A 16,897-nucleotide genomic window follows, 5' to 3' on the forward strand; every position below is an offset into this window, starting at 1 on the left:
AATGGGTGAGTGAGAAAAAGCACAGGATGCTAAATAAAGAGTATGGAAACTAAAAAATTAAAATAAATCAATGGATCAAATGATAGTCAAACTCCAGAGAGGCAGGAGAGTACCTGGGGAAGGGGATGACGTAAGAAGCTAGAAAGTGAGAGAATTAGACCAGAAGAAAAATAGCGACAGCCACCTATTCAATCTGAGGTGTTTATATGGCCTCCTGTTACCAGGGCATCTGAGCACCTCACAATCTTCAATGTGTTTATCCTTACAACATCCCTTTGAGATAGGGCAGTGCTTATATCCCCATTTTACAGATGGGGAACCAAAGCACAGAGAGACTAAGTGACTTGCCCAAGGCCACACTGAAATAATGTGGCTGAGCCAGGACTTCAACCCAGGACTCTCAAGTCCCAGGCTACCTCCTTGGACCAACCTTCCTTTCTGTTCTTTACTTAAATTGTAAGCTCTTTAAGGAAGGGCTGACTTTTTGTTACATGTTTGTGCAGCACCTAAAACAATGCAGCTGGGACTCCTAGAATAGAGAAAATAGAATGAAGCCACTCAAAAGCCACTCCACCGACTTTTATAGTTTATGGCCGGTGGTATCCAAAGCCGTAAATAGATCTAAAAACTTCAGCATGTTATCCAGTATCTTCAATCAGCAGGAGATGAACCAGTGTAATCTGTGTCATCGCCGTGCCAGACTCAGGTCCATTCAAAAATTAACAAAGTCCAAGTGAATTCCAAGGCATATGGTTACTGTGAGAGTTATCTTGCCAAACCTTAATAATAATTATAAACTGCTATGGAAGATTACATTGGGGTCAATAATCGAAGAGAATGTCCACATCAAATCATGGCTTTCTGGACAGAGGCTAATCATGAGCTTTAAAACTATTCATAGAATCATAGAATATCAGGGTTGGAAGGGACCTCAGGAGGTCATCTAGTCCAACCCCCTGCTCAAAGCAGGACCAATCCCCAATTAAATCATCCCAGCCAGCGCTTTGTCAAGCCTGACCTTAAAAACTTCTAAGGAAGGAGATTCTACCACCTCCCTAGGTAATGCATTCCAGTGTTTCACCACCCTCCGAGTGAAAAAGTTTTTCCTAATATCCAACCTAAACCTCCCCCACTGCAACTTGAGACCATTACTCCTTGTCCTGTCCTCTTCTACCACTGAGAATAGTCTAGAACCATCCTCTCTGGAACCACCTCTCAGGTAGTTGAAAGCAGCTATCAAATCCCCCCTCATTCTTCTCTTCTGCAGACTAAACAATCCCAGTTCCCTCAGCCTCTCCTCATAACTCATGTGTTCCAGACCCCTAATCATTTTTGTTGCCCTTCGCTGGACTCTCTCCAATTTATCCACATCCTTCTTGTAGTGTGGGGCCCAAAACTGGACACAGTACTCTAGATGAGGCCTCACCAATGTCGAATAGAGGGGAACGATCACATCCCTCGATCTGCTCGCTATGCCCCTACGTATACATCCCAAAATGCCATTGGCCTTCTTGGCAACAAGGGCACACTGCTGACTCATATCCAGCTTCTCATCCACTGTCACCCCTAGGTCCTTTTCCGCAGAACTGCTGCCTAGCCATTCGGTCCCTAGTCTGTAGCTGTGCATTGGGTTCTTCCGTCCTAAGTGCAGGACCCTGCACTTATCCTTATTGAACCTCATCAGATTTCTTTTGGCCCAATCCTCCAATTTGTCTAGGTCCCTCTGTATCCTATCCCTGCCCTCCAGCGTATCTACCACTCCTCCTAGTTTAGTATCATCCGCAAATTTGCTGAGAGTGCAATCCACACCATCCTCCAGATCATTTATGAAGATATTGAACAAAACCGGCCCCCGGGACCGACCCCTGGGGCACTCCACTTGACACCGGCTGCTAGACATGGAACTAGACATGGAGCCATTGATCACTACCCGTTGAGCCCCACAATCTAGCCAACTTTCTACCCACCTTATAGTGCATTCATCCAGCCCATACTTCTTTAACTTGCTGACAAGAATACTGTGGGAGACCATGTCAAAAGCTTTGCTAAAGTCAAGAAACAATACATCCACTGCTTTCCCTTCATCCACAGAACCAGTAATCTCATCATAGAAGGCGATTAGATTAGTCAGGCATGACCTTCCCTTGGTGAATCCATGCTGACTGTTCCTGATCACTTTCCTCTCATGTAAGTGCTTCAGGATTGATTCTTTGAGGACCTGCTCCATGATTTTTCCGGGGACTGAGGTGAGGCTGACTGGCCTGTAGTTCCCAGGATCCTCCTTCTTCCCTTTTTTAAAGATTGGCACTACATTAGCCTTTTTCCAGTCATCTGGGACTTCCCCCGTACGCCACGAGTTTTCAAAGATAATGGCCAATGGCTCTGCAATCACAGCCGCCAATTCCTTTAGCACTCTCGGATGCAACTCATCCGGCCCCATGGACTTGTGCACGTCCAGCTTTTCTAAATAGTCCCTAACCACCTCTTTCTCCACAGAGGGCTGGCCATCTACTCCCCATGTTGTGATGCCCAGCGCAGCAGTCTGGGAGCTGACCTTGTTAGTGAAGACAGAGGCAAAAAAAGCATTGAGTACATTAGCTTTTTCCACATCCTCTGTCACTAGGTTGCCTCCCACATTCAGTAAGGGGCCCACACTTTCCTTGGCTTTCTTCTTGTTGCCAACATACCTGAAGAAACCCTTCTTGTTACTCTTGACATCTCTTGCTAGCTGCAGCTCCAGGTGTGATTTGGCCCTCCTGATTTCATTCCTACATGCCCGAGCAATATTTTTATACTCTTCCCTGGTCATATGTCCAACCTTCCACTTCTTGTAAGCTTCTTTTTTATGTTTAAGATCCGCTAGGATTTCACCGTTAAGCCAAGCTGGTCGCCTGCCATATTTACTATTCTTTCGACACATCGGGATGGTTTGTCCTTGTAATCTCAACAGGGATTCCTTGAAATACAGCCAGCTCTCCTGGACTCCTTTCCCCTTCATGTTAGTCCCCCAGGGGATCCTACCCATCCATTCCCTGAGGGAGTCAAAGTCTGCTTTCCTGAAGTCCAGGGTCCGTATCCTGCTGCTTACCTTTCTTCCCTGTGTCAGGATCCTGAACTCAACCAACTCATGGTCACTGCCCTCCTTAAGGAAAGCACTGACAATCTCCTCCATGAAGGGACCAATCCTTTCCCACTGTCCATCATCATATGGACAGACTGTTCCACAAAACCCTCCTACCACTTCCTGAGCAACACCGGCTGAAACCCAAGCAGAGAAGACCTAGCATTTGCCCTATCCAGATGCTGTCCTGCCTCCCTGGGTGGAGACGCTTTTACAGGTACCTCGGTAAAACATCGTTGCCAGCAATATAGTATGTAGGGTGGGGACAGCCATCTAAAAGCAAAGAACTTCATTTGCATTTTAACCAATCTATCAAGTCACTTCTCAAAAGAAACTTGAATGGTATTTCTCATGTTTTCCTTCTCATGGGATTCGAAGTCGGGAGGTTTCTCCTGCTATCTCTTTTACCAGGAGACAGTAAATTACATTTTGTCTTTTAAAACAATTCTAACTACCAACAAGATACCAGGTGTGGGGTTTGGTAATTGAACAGAATTCTGACATGCTCCTGGCTTCCTCCTTTCTTGAAGACTATGGACCACACCACCATCCTACCTGTCACTCAGGACAGTAACCTGGGCATCATCTTCAACTTGGACCTCTCTCTAGGCCCTCACATCTCAGCTGTAAGTGAATCTTGCTGATTTTTTCTGCATAACCTTTCAGGATATGATCTTTCTTATTCATCCGAACAGCTAAAACTTGTGTCCAGACTCTCATCATCTCACATCTCGATTACCGCTACATCCTTCTCTCTGGCCTTGACAAATGCCATCTTGCCCCACCCATATCCGTTCAGAGTATAACTGCAAAGATCACCTCAGCACCTGGTTTTCTGACCACATCACACCTCTCTTGTCATCTCTTGACTGGCTCCCCCTTCTCTATTGCATCCAACATAAGCTGCTTGGTTTTGCTTTTAAAGGCCCTTGACAGTCTATTCCCCCCATGCCTATTATTCCTCATTCAGTACTGAAAGGTTGATTCCTGCCTTTTACTGGCCCACAATGCTAGCCTTCATTGCTCACTTGTTAAACAAGTGCCATTCTGCTTTCTCCCATGCTGCTCCGTAAAGCCACTTCACTGTTCTCCTTCAAACTCTCTTTGCCATGACTCCTACAAAAATCTTGAAAATCCTACCAAGCTGACCAATATTGTTCCCTTGCACTCCAGCAACTGTTTGTATTCATCTGTTGTTGCTTAGATTGTAAGTAACAACAGGCAAATAATGTCTTTTGTTCTGTGTTTGGTCAGTGCTTACCACAATGGGTTCGTTCCTGGTCCATGACAAGAACTCCTAAGCCAAGTGATGATACTTGGGCTTAACTCTTCTACGCCTGGCTCCTTGTGTCAGTTGTGCATGTCCTCACCAGGAGCACTTTTATTGACCATACTGTCAGTGGGGGGCATGGTGGGACAGCCCCTGAAAGCCAGTGACAGTCGATATAAGCAATGCAGAGTCTACCCTGACATTGTGTCGACCTAACTACATCGACCTTGACTCTATACCACTCGTGGAGGTGGAGTTACTAAGTTGGCACAGCAGAGCAGTTACATCAGATGGAGTGAAATTTAAGTGTAGACTCTTCCGGGGAGGGAGGGATAGCTCAGTGGTTTGAGCATTGGCCTGCTAAACCCAGGGTTGTGAGTTCAATCCTTGAGGGGGCCATTTAGGGATCTGGGGCAAAAATTGGGGATTGGTCCTGCTTTGAGCAGTGGGTTGGACTAGATGACCTCCTGAGGTCCCTTCCAACCCTGATATTCTATGATCATAGTTAGGTCAATGTAAGCAGCCTTGCATAGACTTAACTATGTAGTGTAGACCAGACCTAACTGCTCCCATTTTACTCAGTGGGTGTTTCATCACTCGCTTCATTACAAGCAGAGTTAGGCCAATTCTGAGCACTGGAGAAATTCCCACCTCATATTTTCTACTTATATTTAGGAGACATCGAATTACCACTGAAATCAATGGGCATCACTCCACTGATCTCAATGGGCTTCTGAACAGGGCATAAATGAGTAATTTCTATTCCATGTAGTGTTGAGGAGAACTACAGTAGAACCTCAGAGTTATGAAAACCTCGGGAATGGAGGTTGTTCGTAACTCGGAAATGTTTGTTACACTGAACAAAATGTTATTGTGGTTCTTTCAAAAGTTTACAGCTGAACATTAACTTAATACAGCTTTGAAAGTTTACTATGCAGAAGAAAAATGTTGCTTTCCCTTGGTTTTTACTAGTTTACATTTAACACTGACTGTACTTGCTTTTGGGGTGGGGGCTGTCTCTGCCACTGCCTGATTGTGTACTTCCGGTTCCAAATGAGGTGTGTGGTTGACTAGTGAGTTCATAACCCTGTGTTTGTAACTCTGGGGTTCTACTGTAGTGCTAATATATACACAGGGATTTTGTTTTGTTTTTTAAAAATTAGACATTTCAAATTTTGAGGCAGTTTCCCCAAGATAATAACTTTACTGTAGGTCAAATTTTGAGCCTAAACTACTTGACATTGTCAGCAGAAGTGAATGTGTGGAAGACTTTGCTGATCGGGTTTTGGCATTTTCTATCCATTTTAAATGAGATTAAAATCATCCTGTGTACCCTTAGTTATCGTTTCTTCCAGCTACAGGAGTGCTAGTTAGTGCATTTGAAGGAATACCCCAAAGCCCTAGTCCACATTACGGGGTGATGAAATCTTTAAAGATGATGCATCACCCAGTTTTTTAAAGTGTGTGTTTAACAGAAAGGAGAAAGAAAAAGAAAAACAAACATTTAATCAATGAAAAATTAAGCCTGAGCCATTTAAGCGATGCTGATGCCTAATGCCCATTCAAATTGGAATTCAGCCCAAGTGTACAAATAGTAAGTGCATGGACCTCACTCTGGCGCCGGTTGGCTGAATTCGAATTAGAGGTGTTCCGGTCTCACCAACCTTAAAAGGAACATTCCACACATAAGAGTCTCTTGTGGTACTTGAGCCACGACCTCTTATTGGGCACAATGCCTCCCAGAGCTCCTCTACACACCAAGGGATCAAAGATCCATGTGGAGAGTCATTTGATCAAGGTGACCCCAAGAAGAGAGGTAGGGACTGGTAAAAGTCAGCAGGTGTATGGGAAAAGCTGGTTGACCGTGAGAAGTAGCAAAAAGAGGCAGCTGAATTACAGTCGCTTTTATGTTGTGTTCTTCAGCTGGCCTAACTGGCCCCCTTTCACTGAACAGCCATTGTGGAACAATGATTAAACTCTTCTGAAGAATCTAGCGAATGACCAGGACCGGCTCCAGGCACCAGCGAAGCAAGCACATGCTTGAGGCTGCACATTTCCAGGGGCGGCCTTCCGGCCATCCTTTTTTCTCGGGGCAGTTGCGCTCTCGGAGGTGTGCCACTTAGACGGGGCAAGGGGAAGGGGAAGGGGAAGCCCCAGCCCCGGGATGCTGAGTTGCCAGGGCCCAGCTGCTACCTGGGGAGGAGAGGGCGAGTCCTGCCGGGAAGCAGGGGCTGCACCACCTCCTCTGCACACTGGCTGCTGCACTGCCTTGTGCCACCCCTTACTTCGGGGCTTCTCTGTGCGGCCGGGCGGGAGAGAAGGGAAAGCCCCTGCAGGCGCCGTGAGAAGGTGACATCACTCCCTCCACTTCCCGCGCCGCCTGCGAGCCCCAGCCCCACCTGAGCTTGGGGCGGCAAAAAACCAAGAGCCGGCCCTGAGAATGATGGCCATATTATATCAAGAGGGAAAAAGGAAAGGGAACTTGCAAAATTCCTACTGTTTTTATGCTTTTGTATTCATTTTCATGTGCAAAATACACTAATAAGGGTTTTTAGTTGAATGAGGTTTCCTGTAGAAAAGAATTATTTAACATCATAGTCAACAAAATCCTCACATAACAGGTTTTTTCCCCAGTGAAAGCATGGTAATTACACTGATGAACTATATCACCCAGCCTCACATACTGTATTTATATACTCACAAGCACAATTCAGCCTGCCACTTTAGAGTCCCTGTGGAAACTGGAAAGCCTTTTTTGTTCCACTGTAGGATTTACAAGAGATCAGATATATAAAACTAAAGACCTTAAGGAGAAGGCGTGCAAGTCTATTTCATTACACAATAAGCTCTTCAAGGCAGGGACCAGGTCTAAACATATGTTTACACTGCGCCTAGCACGAGTCTTGATCTTGAATAGGGCCTTTGGATGCGATCACAACATAAAGAATCATCACTATCTTTACTAGAATTAAAATGCACCCAGAGATTTGTTTATGAGCTGTAACAAAAGCTAAATCCAGGTGAGTTAAAAACCACAACTTTAGTGTGTCCTTTCCATGGTACTCCTTCTTTAACTCTCCTTGATGCTAATGGAAGCTACATGTGGTGTGACTGAAGCAAACAGACACCCAAGGGATTTAGTGGCTGGCTCTCTATACACGGGGAAAGCATATTCTCTTACTGTAAATATAATTATCTTATTTTCTCCATTTTTCTCCTTGATCATTACGAGATTAAGAGTTATTACCAAACATGACTCATACAGTACACAGATGGGGGAACCAAACAAAAGTTGAAGCCAAACATAGAACCTAGTAACTCAGCATCTCGATTTCTCATTCTCATTTTACACGAGTAATATGTGTTATAGATGATATACACGTGGATGGTAATAGGCAATGATTATAAGCAACTACTGACTTTTTTGGCTGTATAACTATAGGAATTGATTAACCATTTATTAAAACATTTTCCAAAAATTTTCTAACCCTTTAAAATTATTTATGAACTTAATATAAAGTGTGACACTTCTTCCTTTGCTATTCACAAGTAAATTCCTCCAAAATCATAAAACCAATAGGCAGCACTGAAACTGCCAATGAACAAATCAGCCCTGTGAACCAATTTAATTTGTCACTAAACCACTTCTCAGTCAAGGTCTGCCTGCGTCTATAGTGTTGTTAGAATTTGGGCTGACAGTTCATGGTAACAGAAGCCTTCCAGTCCGGTCTCCAGTTAGATCACTAACAGTATTTCTCATGTTTCCAGGCCATGTAGAATGATACACAGCCAATATTTAACTTCTTAGAGGAAGTATTAAAGATTAATATTAGGCACCTTCAGATGGATGTAGCCCACACAGAAAGCATTTCTCCAAGCAGCTGATCAGAGTTTCTATACCACAAGTAGTTTTGCAGCTACCTATGAACAATACATTCTGCTACACCTGTGATTCCTCTCCCTAACAAGGAATTTGAAAGGCACAACTAAGCTGCTATTTGCTCTTGAGAATAATGCCAGCGATCACTTAGCTAGTGAAACGGTTAATCCGTGATATAATCCTTCACAAGTGCTAGTGTAAATCTTGAGGGAATCAAGTCCAAACAGTTCAGGTAAGAGGGACCTGGTAATGCAGAGATATTTCATTTCTATCCTGCTTTATACTTCAAGATCATCAAATGAAAACCCCTTCCTAACCTCAAAAAGCAGTCACATGAAACGGATATTAGTGTCTAGCGGTTTTGACAGTCCTGCAGCCAAGTATTTATAGAGAGCTGATCGCAACCATCTCAGACGCCCTGATCCTGCAATTGAAAGTGCGTGGGCAGAGTGCCATGCCCACATGGGGTCCCTCCAAACCTATATCAGTTTGCTCACATGCGGTCATCTGCAGAATCCGGGCCTAATCGCTTAGGCAACATGAACTGGGAGACACAATTTATCAAAAAGTTGGAAGCAAACTCAGAAGGTGACACCACACTAGCAAACATCCTGGATTTGTGTGCAAAGGAAACCCCAGCTCATTACCCTCTTTCTGTCCAATTCCATTTAATATGGTTTAATTTCTAGCTTTACAAAATGAGAAATGTTGTGAGAGCAGTATGCAAGCTCAAACCTTGCACACAGGGATATTAGATCATTTGTTTTGTAACATCCCCGATTATTAGTCATCCATGAGGGGGGAAGCTTGGGACACAAAGGCACAGACTTCTAACAATTGAGCTAAAGGAGTTAGTTTACTAGTAAGAGTAGAAGGTTCTTACTCGCTATGGACCGGGCACCAAACACAGGTTATGAACTATTTAACTGACACAGGACATTTTATATATATACACACACACACACACGCTACTTAAAGTTACATCCAAATGTCCATTGTACACTCCAATTTCATATGCTCAGACACGTGCTATTTGAAAAATACTCAGTTTTAGCCGAAATGTTCCATTCTTGGCCTCAACCCAAATGTGAACTTAACTGGCAAATTTGAGCAAAATCCATTCACTCATTTTTGTATTATACAGAAGAGAAGCCCCCACCCCACCTTGCTATAAAAAGAATTTAAACGGTTGTAACTCTGTAACAATAAGGCAGAAATTCTCAAAGCTACCTAAGGGTATGTCTACACTACGAAATTAGGTCAAATTTATAGAAGTCGTTTTTTTAGAAATCGGTTTTATATATTCGAGTGTGTGTGTCCCCACAGAAAATGCTCTAAGTGCATTAAGTGAATTAACTCGGCGGAGCACTTCCACAGTACCGAGGCTAGAATCAACTTCCGGAGTGTTGCACTGTGGGTAGCTATCCCACAGTTCCCGCAGTCTCCGCTGCCCATTGGAATTCTGGGTTGAGATCCCAATGCCTGATGGGGCTAAAACATTGCTGTGGGTGGTTCTGGGTACATATCGTCAGGCCCCCGTTCCCTCGGTCCCTCCGTGAAAGCAAGGGCAGACAATGGTTTCGCGCCTTTTTTCCTGAGTTACCTGTGCAGACGCCATACCACGGCAAGCATGGAGCCTGCTCAGCTCACTGTCACCATATGTCTCCTGGGTGCTGGCAGACGCGGTACTGCATTGCTACACAGTAGCAGCAACCCATTGCCTTATGGCAGCAGACGGTGCAATAGGACTGGTAGCCGTCATCATCATGTCCGAGGTGCTCCTGGCCGTGTCGGCCGGGAGCGCCTGGGCAGACACAGGCGCAGGGACTAAATTTGGAGTGACTTGATCAAGTCATTCTCTTTAGTCCTGCAGTCAGTCCTATTGAACCATCTTATGGTGAGCAGGCTGGTGATACGGATTGCTAGCAGTCCTATTGCACCATCTTCTGCCGGGCAGGCAGGCGATATGGATTGCTAGCAGTCGTATTGTACCATCTTCTGCCAGGCAGGCAAGAGATGAGGATGGCTAGCAGTTGTATTGTACCATCTTCTGCCGAGCAGCCCTGAGATGTGAATGGCATGCAGTCCTTCTGCACTGTCTGCTGCCAGCCAAAGATGTAAAAGATAGATGGAGTGTATCAAAACAAGAAATAGACCAGATTTGTTTTGTACTCATTTGCTTCCCCCTCTCCCCCGTCTAGGGGACTCATTCCTCTAGGTCACACTGCAGTCACTCACAGGGAAGGTGCAGCGAGGTAAATCTAGCCATGTATCAATCAGAGGCCAGACTAACCTCCTTGTTCCAATAAGAACAATAACTTAGGTGCACCATTTCTTATTGGAACCCTCCGTGAAGTCCTGCCTGAAATACTCCTTGAGTAAAGCCACCCCCTTTGTTGATTTTAGCTCCCTGAAGCCAACCCTGTAAGCCGTGTCGTCAGTCGCCCCTCCCTCCGTCAGAGCAACGGCAGACAATCGTTCCAAGCCTTTTTTCTGTGCGGACGCCATACCAAGGCAAGCATGGAGGCCGCTCAGCTCACTTTGGCATTTAGGAGCACATTAAACACCACACGCATTATCCAGCAGTATATGCAGCACCAGAACCTGGCAGAGCGATACCGGGCGAGGAGGCGACGTCAGCGCGGTCACGTGAGTGATCAGGACATGGACATAGATTTCTCTGAAAGCATGGGCCCTGCCAATGCATGCATCATGGTGCTAATGGGGCAGGTTCATGCTGTGGAACGCCAATTCTGGGCTCGGGAAACAAGCACAGACTGGTGGGACTGCATAGTGTTGCAGGTCTGGGACAATTCCCAGTGGCTGCGAAACTTTTGCATGTGTAAGGGCACTTTCATGGAACTTTGTGACTTGCTTTCCCCTGCCCTGAAGTGCATGAATACCAAGATGAGAGCAGCCCTCACAGTTGAGAAGCGAGTGGCGATAGCCCTGTGGAAGCTTGCAACGCCAGACAGCTACCGGTCAGTTGGGAATCAATTTGGAGTGGGCAAATCTACTGTGGGGGTTGCTGTGATGCAAGTAGCCCACGCAATCAAAGATCTGCTGATATCAAGGGTAGTGATCCTGGGAAATGTGCAGGTCATAGTGGATGGCTTTGCTGCAATGGGATTCCCTAACTGTGGTGGGGCCATAGACAGAACCCATATCCCTATCTTGGCACCAGAGCACCAAGCCGCCGAGTACATAAACCGCAAGGGGTACTTTTCAATAGTGCTGCAAGCTCTGGTGGATCACAAGGGACGTTTCACCAACATCAACGTGGAATGGCCAGGAAAGGTACATGACGCTCGCATCTTCAGGAACTCTGGTCTGTTTCAAAAGCTGCAGGAAGGGACTTTATTCCCAGACCAGAAAATAACCGTTGGGGATGTTGAAATGCCTATAGTTATCCTTGGGGACCCAGCCTACCCCTTAATGCCATGGCTCATGAAGCCGTACAGAGGCAGCCTGGACAGTAGTCAGGAGCTGTTCAACTACAGGTTGAGCAAGTGCAGAATGGTGGTAGAATGTGCATTTGGATGTTTAAAGGCGCGCTGGCGCAGTTTACTGACTCACTTAGACCTCAGCGAAACCAATATTCCCACTGTTATTACTGCTTGCTGTATGCTCCACCATATCTGTGAGAGTAAGGGGGAGACGTTTATGGGGGTGGGAGGGATGTGGGAGGGGGTGGGAGGTTGAGGCAAATCGCCTGGCTGCTGGTTACATGCAGCCAGACACCAGGGCGGTTAGAAGAGCACAGGAGGGCACGGTACGCATCAGAGAAGCTTTGAAAACCAGTTTCATGACTGGCCAGGCTACAGTGTGAAAGTTCTCTTTGTTTCTCCTTGATGAAACCCCCCGCCCCTTGGTTCACTCTACTTTCCTGTAAGCTAACCATCCTCCCTTCCTCCCTTCGATCACCGCTTGCAGAGGCAATAAAGTCATTGTTGCTTCACATTCATGCATTCTTTATTCATTCATCACACAAATAGGGGGACAACTACCAAGGTAGCCCAGGAGGGGTGGTGAAGGAGGGAAGGAAAATGCCACACAGCACTTTAAGCACAGCACTTTAAAAGTTTACAACTTTAAAATTTATTGAATGCCAGCCTTCTTTTTTTGGGGCAATCCTCTGTGGTGGAGTGGCTGGTTGGCCGGTGGCCCCCCCACCGCGTTCTTGGGCGTCTGGGTGTGGAGGCTGTGGAAATTGGGGAGGAGGGCGGTTGGTTACACAGGGGCTGTAGTGGCAGTCTGTGCTCCAGCTGCCTTTGCTGCAGCTCAACCATACACTGGAGCATACTGGTTTGGTCTGCCAGCAGCCTCAGCATTGAATCCTGCCTCCTCTCATCACGCTGCCGCCACATTTGAGCTTCAACCCTGTCTTCAGCCCGCCACTTACTCTCTTCAGCCCGCCACCTCTCCTCCCGGTCATTTTGCGCTTTCCTGCACTCTGACATTATTTGCCTCCACACATTCGTCTGTGCTCTGTCAGTGTGGGAGGACAGCATGAGCTCAGAGAACATTTCATCACGAGTGCGTTTTTTTTTCTTCTAATGTTCACTTGCCTCTGGGAAGGAGAAGATCCTGTGATCATTGAAACACATGCAGCTGGTTGGGAAAAAAAAAGGGACAGCGGTATTTAAAAAGACACATTTTATAAAACAGTGGCTACAGTCTTTCAGGGTAAACCTTGCTGTTAACATTACATACATAGCACATGTGCTTTCGTTACAAGGTCGCATTTTGCCTCCCCCCACCGTGTGGCTACCCCCTCAACACTCCCCTCTCCCCGTGGCTAACAGCAGGGAACATTTCTGTTTAGCCACAGGCAAACAGCCCAGCAGGAACGGGCTCCTCTGACTGTCCCCTGAAGAAAAGCACCCTATTTCAACCAGGTGACCATGAATGATATCTCACTCTCCTGAGGATAACACAGAGAGATAAAGAACGGATGTTGTTTGAACGCCAGCAAACATACACTGCAATGCTTTGTTCTACAATGATTCCCGAGTACGTGTTACTGGCCTGGAGTGGTAAAGTGTCCTGCCATGAAGGACGCAATAAGGCTGCCCTCCCCAGAAACCTTTTGCAAAGGTTTTGGGAGTACATCCAGGAGAGCTGCGAATGCCAGGGCAAATTAATCCTTTCACATGCTTGCTTTTAAACCATGTATAGTATTTTAAAAGGTACACTCACCAGAGGTCCCTTCTCCGCCTGCCGGGTCCAGGAGGCAGCCTTGGGTCGGTTCGGGGGGTACTGGCTCCAGGTCCAGGGTGAGAAACAGTTCCTGGCTGTCGGGAAAACCGGTTTCTCCGCTTGCTTGCTGTGAGCTATCTACAACCTCCTCCTCCTCATCATCATCTTCTTCGTCCCCAAAACCTGCTTCTGTGTTGCCTCCATCTCCATTGAAGGAGTCAAACAACACGGCTGGGGTAGTGGTGGCTGAACCCCCTAAAATGGCATGCAGCTCATCATAGAAGTGGCATGTTTGGGGCTCTGACCCGGAGCGGCCGTTCGCCCCTCTGGTTTTCTGGTAGGCTTGCCTCAGCTCCTTAAGTTTCACGCGGCACTGCTTCAGATCCCTGTTATGGCCTCTGTCCTTCATGCCCTGGGAGATTTTGACAAAGGTTTTGGCATTTCGAAAACTGGAACGGAGTTCTGATAGCACGGATTCCTCTCCCCATACAGCGATCAGATCCTGTACCTCCCATTCAGTCCATGCTGGAGCTCTTTTGCGATTCTGGAACTCCATCATGGTCACCTGTGCTGATGAGCTCTGCATGGTCACCTGCAGCTTGCCACGCTGGCCAAACAGGAAATGAGATTCAAAAGTTCGCAGTTCTTTTCCTGTCTACCTGGCCAGTGCATCTGAATTGAGAGTGCTGTCCAGAGCGGTCACAATGGAGCACTCTGGGATAGCTCCCGGAGGCCAATACCATCGAATTGTGTCCACAGTACCCCAAATTCAACCCGGCAAGGCCGATTTAAGCGCTAATCCACTTGTCAGGGGTGGAGTCCGGAAATCGATTTTAAGAGCCCTTTAAGTCGAAATAAAGGGCTTCATCGTGTGGACCGGTGTAGGTTTACATCGATTTAACGCTGCTAAATTCAACCTAAAGTCCTAGTGTAGACCAGGGCTAAGAGTTTTGAATGCTAATGGGGTGGTTGGCCAAAGAAGCCCAGAGGGCTTTGACAACCTCAACCTAAATAAATAGGAATGAATAACTAATGACAGTGTAAGAAATAGAAAAATTGGTTCTCACATCCAAAAGTACAAAATCTCAACTATGCTTAGACTGTATTATGCTATTTATAGGATTGTGGAATAATACAAATATACACTACAGATGTTCTTTGGTTCTATGGATGGGATTTTATTCTGTTATTGCTCATGAGTTTCATAGCTATATACGTTTTTCACTATGCAAAGTGGGATTAAACAGTAAAATCAGTACAGAGTAGTGCTTTTCTTAAAAAAATACAAGGAAATATAAATGTAGATTAATGTAATGTTAAGGTTATAATTTTAAAAGTCAGGAATCACAAACATTAGGAGTTGCTAAGAGTGAAATGGTAATCATATACAGTAGTAAAATTGATGCCTATGACACTGCATAGAATGCTTTCAAGTTCCAAGAGCTACTCAACAGCAAAGAATGCAATTCTCTCTGTAAAGCCACTGAAGAGATACAACAAAACTTAGCAGAAAATAAGGGTGTGGGCTCTATAACTTTTCACTCATCTCATCTCCTGACAGTTCATTACATATTTAATTTTCTAAATGCTACAAAACAGCTTGTAGAAAGCACCTGGGACACATTAAGGCAGCATTTTCTTTACATTTGAATTTAAAAGGATTAAAACATGAAAATTGCTTGAAAAAAATAACAAAACCACGAATGTGATGTTTTGAGACTAACCTACTCCTCCTATGCAACAACTGCCCACTAACAGGGTAATTCTTCTTTTTCTAAAACAATAAAGAGACTCTTTAAAGTGCATTTCTGTCTAGTAAGGATATAGAAGAGTTACTGGAGAGAATTCAATTTTAACAGCTTATCTTGCTATTAAATGGGAAAAAATTACACAGAGCAATTTATTCAGTCTAAGTGCAGCATAACACCCTACATTTAAAATCCATTCTTTTGCAAATGTTTTTTTCTTTTCATTCTCCTATTTTCCTCTCACTTTAAAAATATTTGTGCATAATACATAACATGAGTTGTTTTACTTCTGTCTTTTGGTTGTTTTTGTCCCAAGAGATCAACATACACCATGATTGTCATTAAGAAGTCATCATTTACCAACAGTTACCACACTTTTATATCTGAGACCATACTTTTTCTATGACGTAAGTATAGAAATATCATGACAGTGTATCAAATACCAAAATGTAGGAACTGATGGTATAGAACAACTGATAATGGCAGCCTCTGGGCTGAAACAAAAATAATGGCAATTATTTTTATACAACACGCTAGAAAGGAATCTGACCTGCAGAGGTCGGAGAAGTTCAGAGGAAGCTTTGAGTTCATCTTATTAGAGGTACGGAGGTAGCAGTCTGCTGCAAAGTTTAGATTTGGATCAAAACTTTCTTAATGTTTGAGCATGCCAATGTAATTAACTGGTGAGGATATGTTACACCGCTCCTTCTGTGCCCAATCCACAGAGGATATGAGTTGGCCCTTGAACTCAAGTTGTAGCAGCTTATGCTTTTAGCTCTGGAGGTCACTTGTTCAATCCCCAAAATGGCAGCCATCCCATACAGTTCCAGCATTCTAGTTTGACCCATTAGAAGGCATTCAGGACCATCCTTAATGTACATGTTTCTGTTTTGTAGGCTGAGATTTTCAAAGGAACCAGAAAGGAGCTACAAGCTTAACTGTTGGGGTTAACAAGCTGGGGTACTGTTGAAGCTCCCAACTTCCTCAAGCCCTTTGCTTTTTCATTTCTCACTCATGTAGCAACGTAAACCTCACCACATAAATACCCTCCACAAGATCAAAAGACAGACATATACGCTTGCAGCCAGCTACCAACATCACCCAGGTCCTTTACATCGGTGGACTCACAGAGGCCCCATTGATTTGGTCACTTCCTCACCTTCAAAAAAAAAAAAAATCTGGTAACTAAAACAAACCTGTTTGGCCAGCTGATCCTTCTTGACTAAGCCAGTGGCTGCAGCAATCGTGCCTGCTCCTTCCACTGTCTTCTGCGCTACTGCCGTCACTCCTGTCACCACAGCTCCCCCGACATTAGACACTTGTTCTTTGGTTTTCTCAGCCACTGTAGGAAAGCAAGAGATTAACAATACATTACAGTACTGGGAGATGAAGGTTAGTCATGGAATGAGAGGATAAAGTGGCTTATTAATACAGAAGCCAACAGTGCAGCATCAATGGACAGACAGTGAGACCATTACAATTTCTGTACGTCCCAAGTGAATCATAAGCAATGAAACATCATCATTTGATCATACAAATAGTGGTAGCACAACTAGAATTAAGGATCTATTTGTGGCTCAACTGTTGTTGCTTGGTAGGGCTTTACTGACCACATCCATTCATTTAGTTATCAGGTTGTACTGTGTGGGACAGTTTTTTAGCAGAAGGCCCTTTATTAT

The 16,897-nt window shown here is 45.1% G+C and overlaps 2 protein-coding genes and 1 long non-coding RNA gene across 4 annotated transcripts in view; 1 reads left to right on the forward strand and 2 right to left on the reverse strand.

Annotated features, from left to right (window-relative positions):
- SNCA (synuclein alpha) overlaps positions 1-16,897 on the reverse strand; it is a 102,340-nt gene that overhangs the window by 67,240 nt on the left and 18,203 nt on the right. Inside the window, exon 4 of the mRNA XM_048847457.2 lies at positions 16,415-16,560. Within this exon, the coding sequence (XP_048703414.1) occupies positions 16,415-16,560 (146 nt within the window). The remainder of the gene's footprint in view (positions 1-16,414; positions 16,561-16,897) is intronic.
- The window catches only part of LOC125635595 (uncharacterized), a 39,537-nt gene that overhangs the window by 21,289 nt on the left and 1,351 nt on the right, over positions 1-16,897 (forward strand). The window contains exon 4 of one of the 2 annotated variants that reach the window (XR_012668034.1): positions 15,535-15,625. The exons of the other annotated variant lie outside the window; for it this stretch is intronic. This is a non-coding gene — a long non-coding RNA (uncharacterized LOC125635595). The remainder of the gene's footprint in view (positions 1-15,534; positions 15,626-16,897) is intronic. 2 annotated transcript variants of the gene reach the window in all.
- Positions 12,271-16,408, reverse strand: LOC125635593 (uncharacterized). The gene is made up of 2 exons (XM_048847456.2): positions 13,471-16,408; positions 12,271-12,882 (listed from the first exon to the last, which is right to left on the reverse strand). The coding sequence occupies exons 1-2, from the start codon at positions 14,054-14,056 to the stop codon at positions 12,731-12,733; spliced, it is 738 nt and encodes a 245-aa protein (XP_048703413.2). The 5' UTR covers positions 14,057-16,408; the 3' UTR covers positions 12,271-12,730.

This window comes from Caretta caretta, chromosome 4 (assembly GCF_965140235.1).
Source record: "Caretta caretta isolate rCarCar2 chromosome 4, rCarCar1.hap1, whole genome shotgun sequence".
Classification (NCBI taxonomy): domain Eukaryota; kingdom Metazoa; phylum Chordata; order Testudines; family Cheloniidae; genus Caretta; species Caretta caretta.

Excerpts from the sequence above, each read along its gene's own strand:
- LOC125635593 (XM_048847456.2), bottom strand. The coding sequence starts at position 14,056 with ATGCAGAGCTCATCAGCACAGGTGACCATGATGGAGTTCCAGAATCGC. Across the intron at positions 12,883-13,470 it reads AGGCGGAGAAGGGACCTCTG|CTGCATGTGTTTCAATGATC; the intron begins GTGAGTGTACCT and ends TTTCCCAACCAG.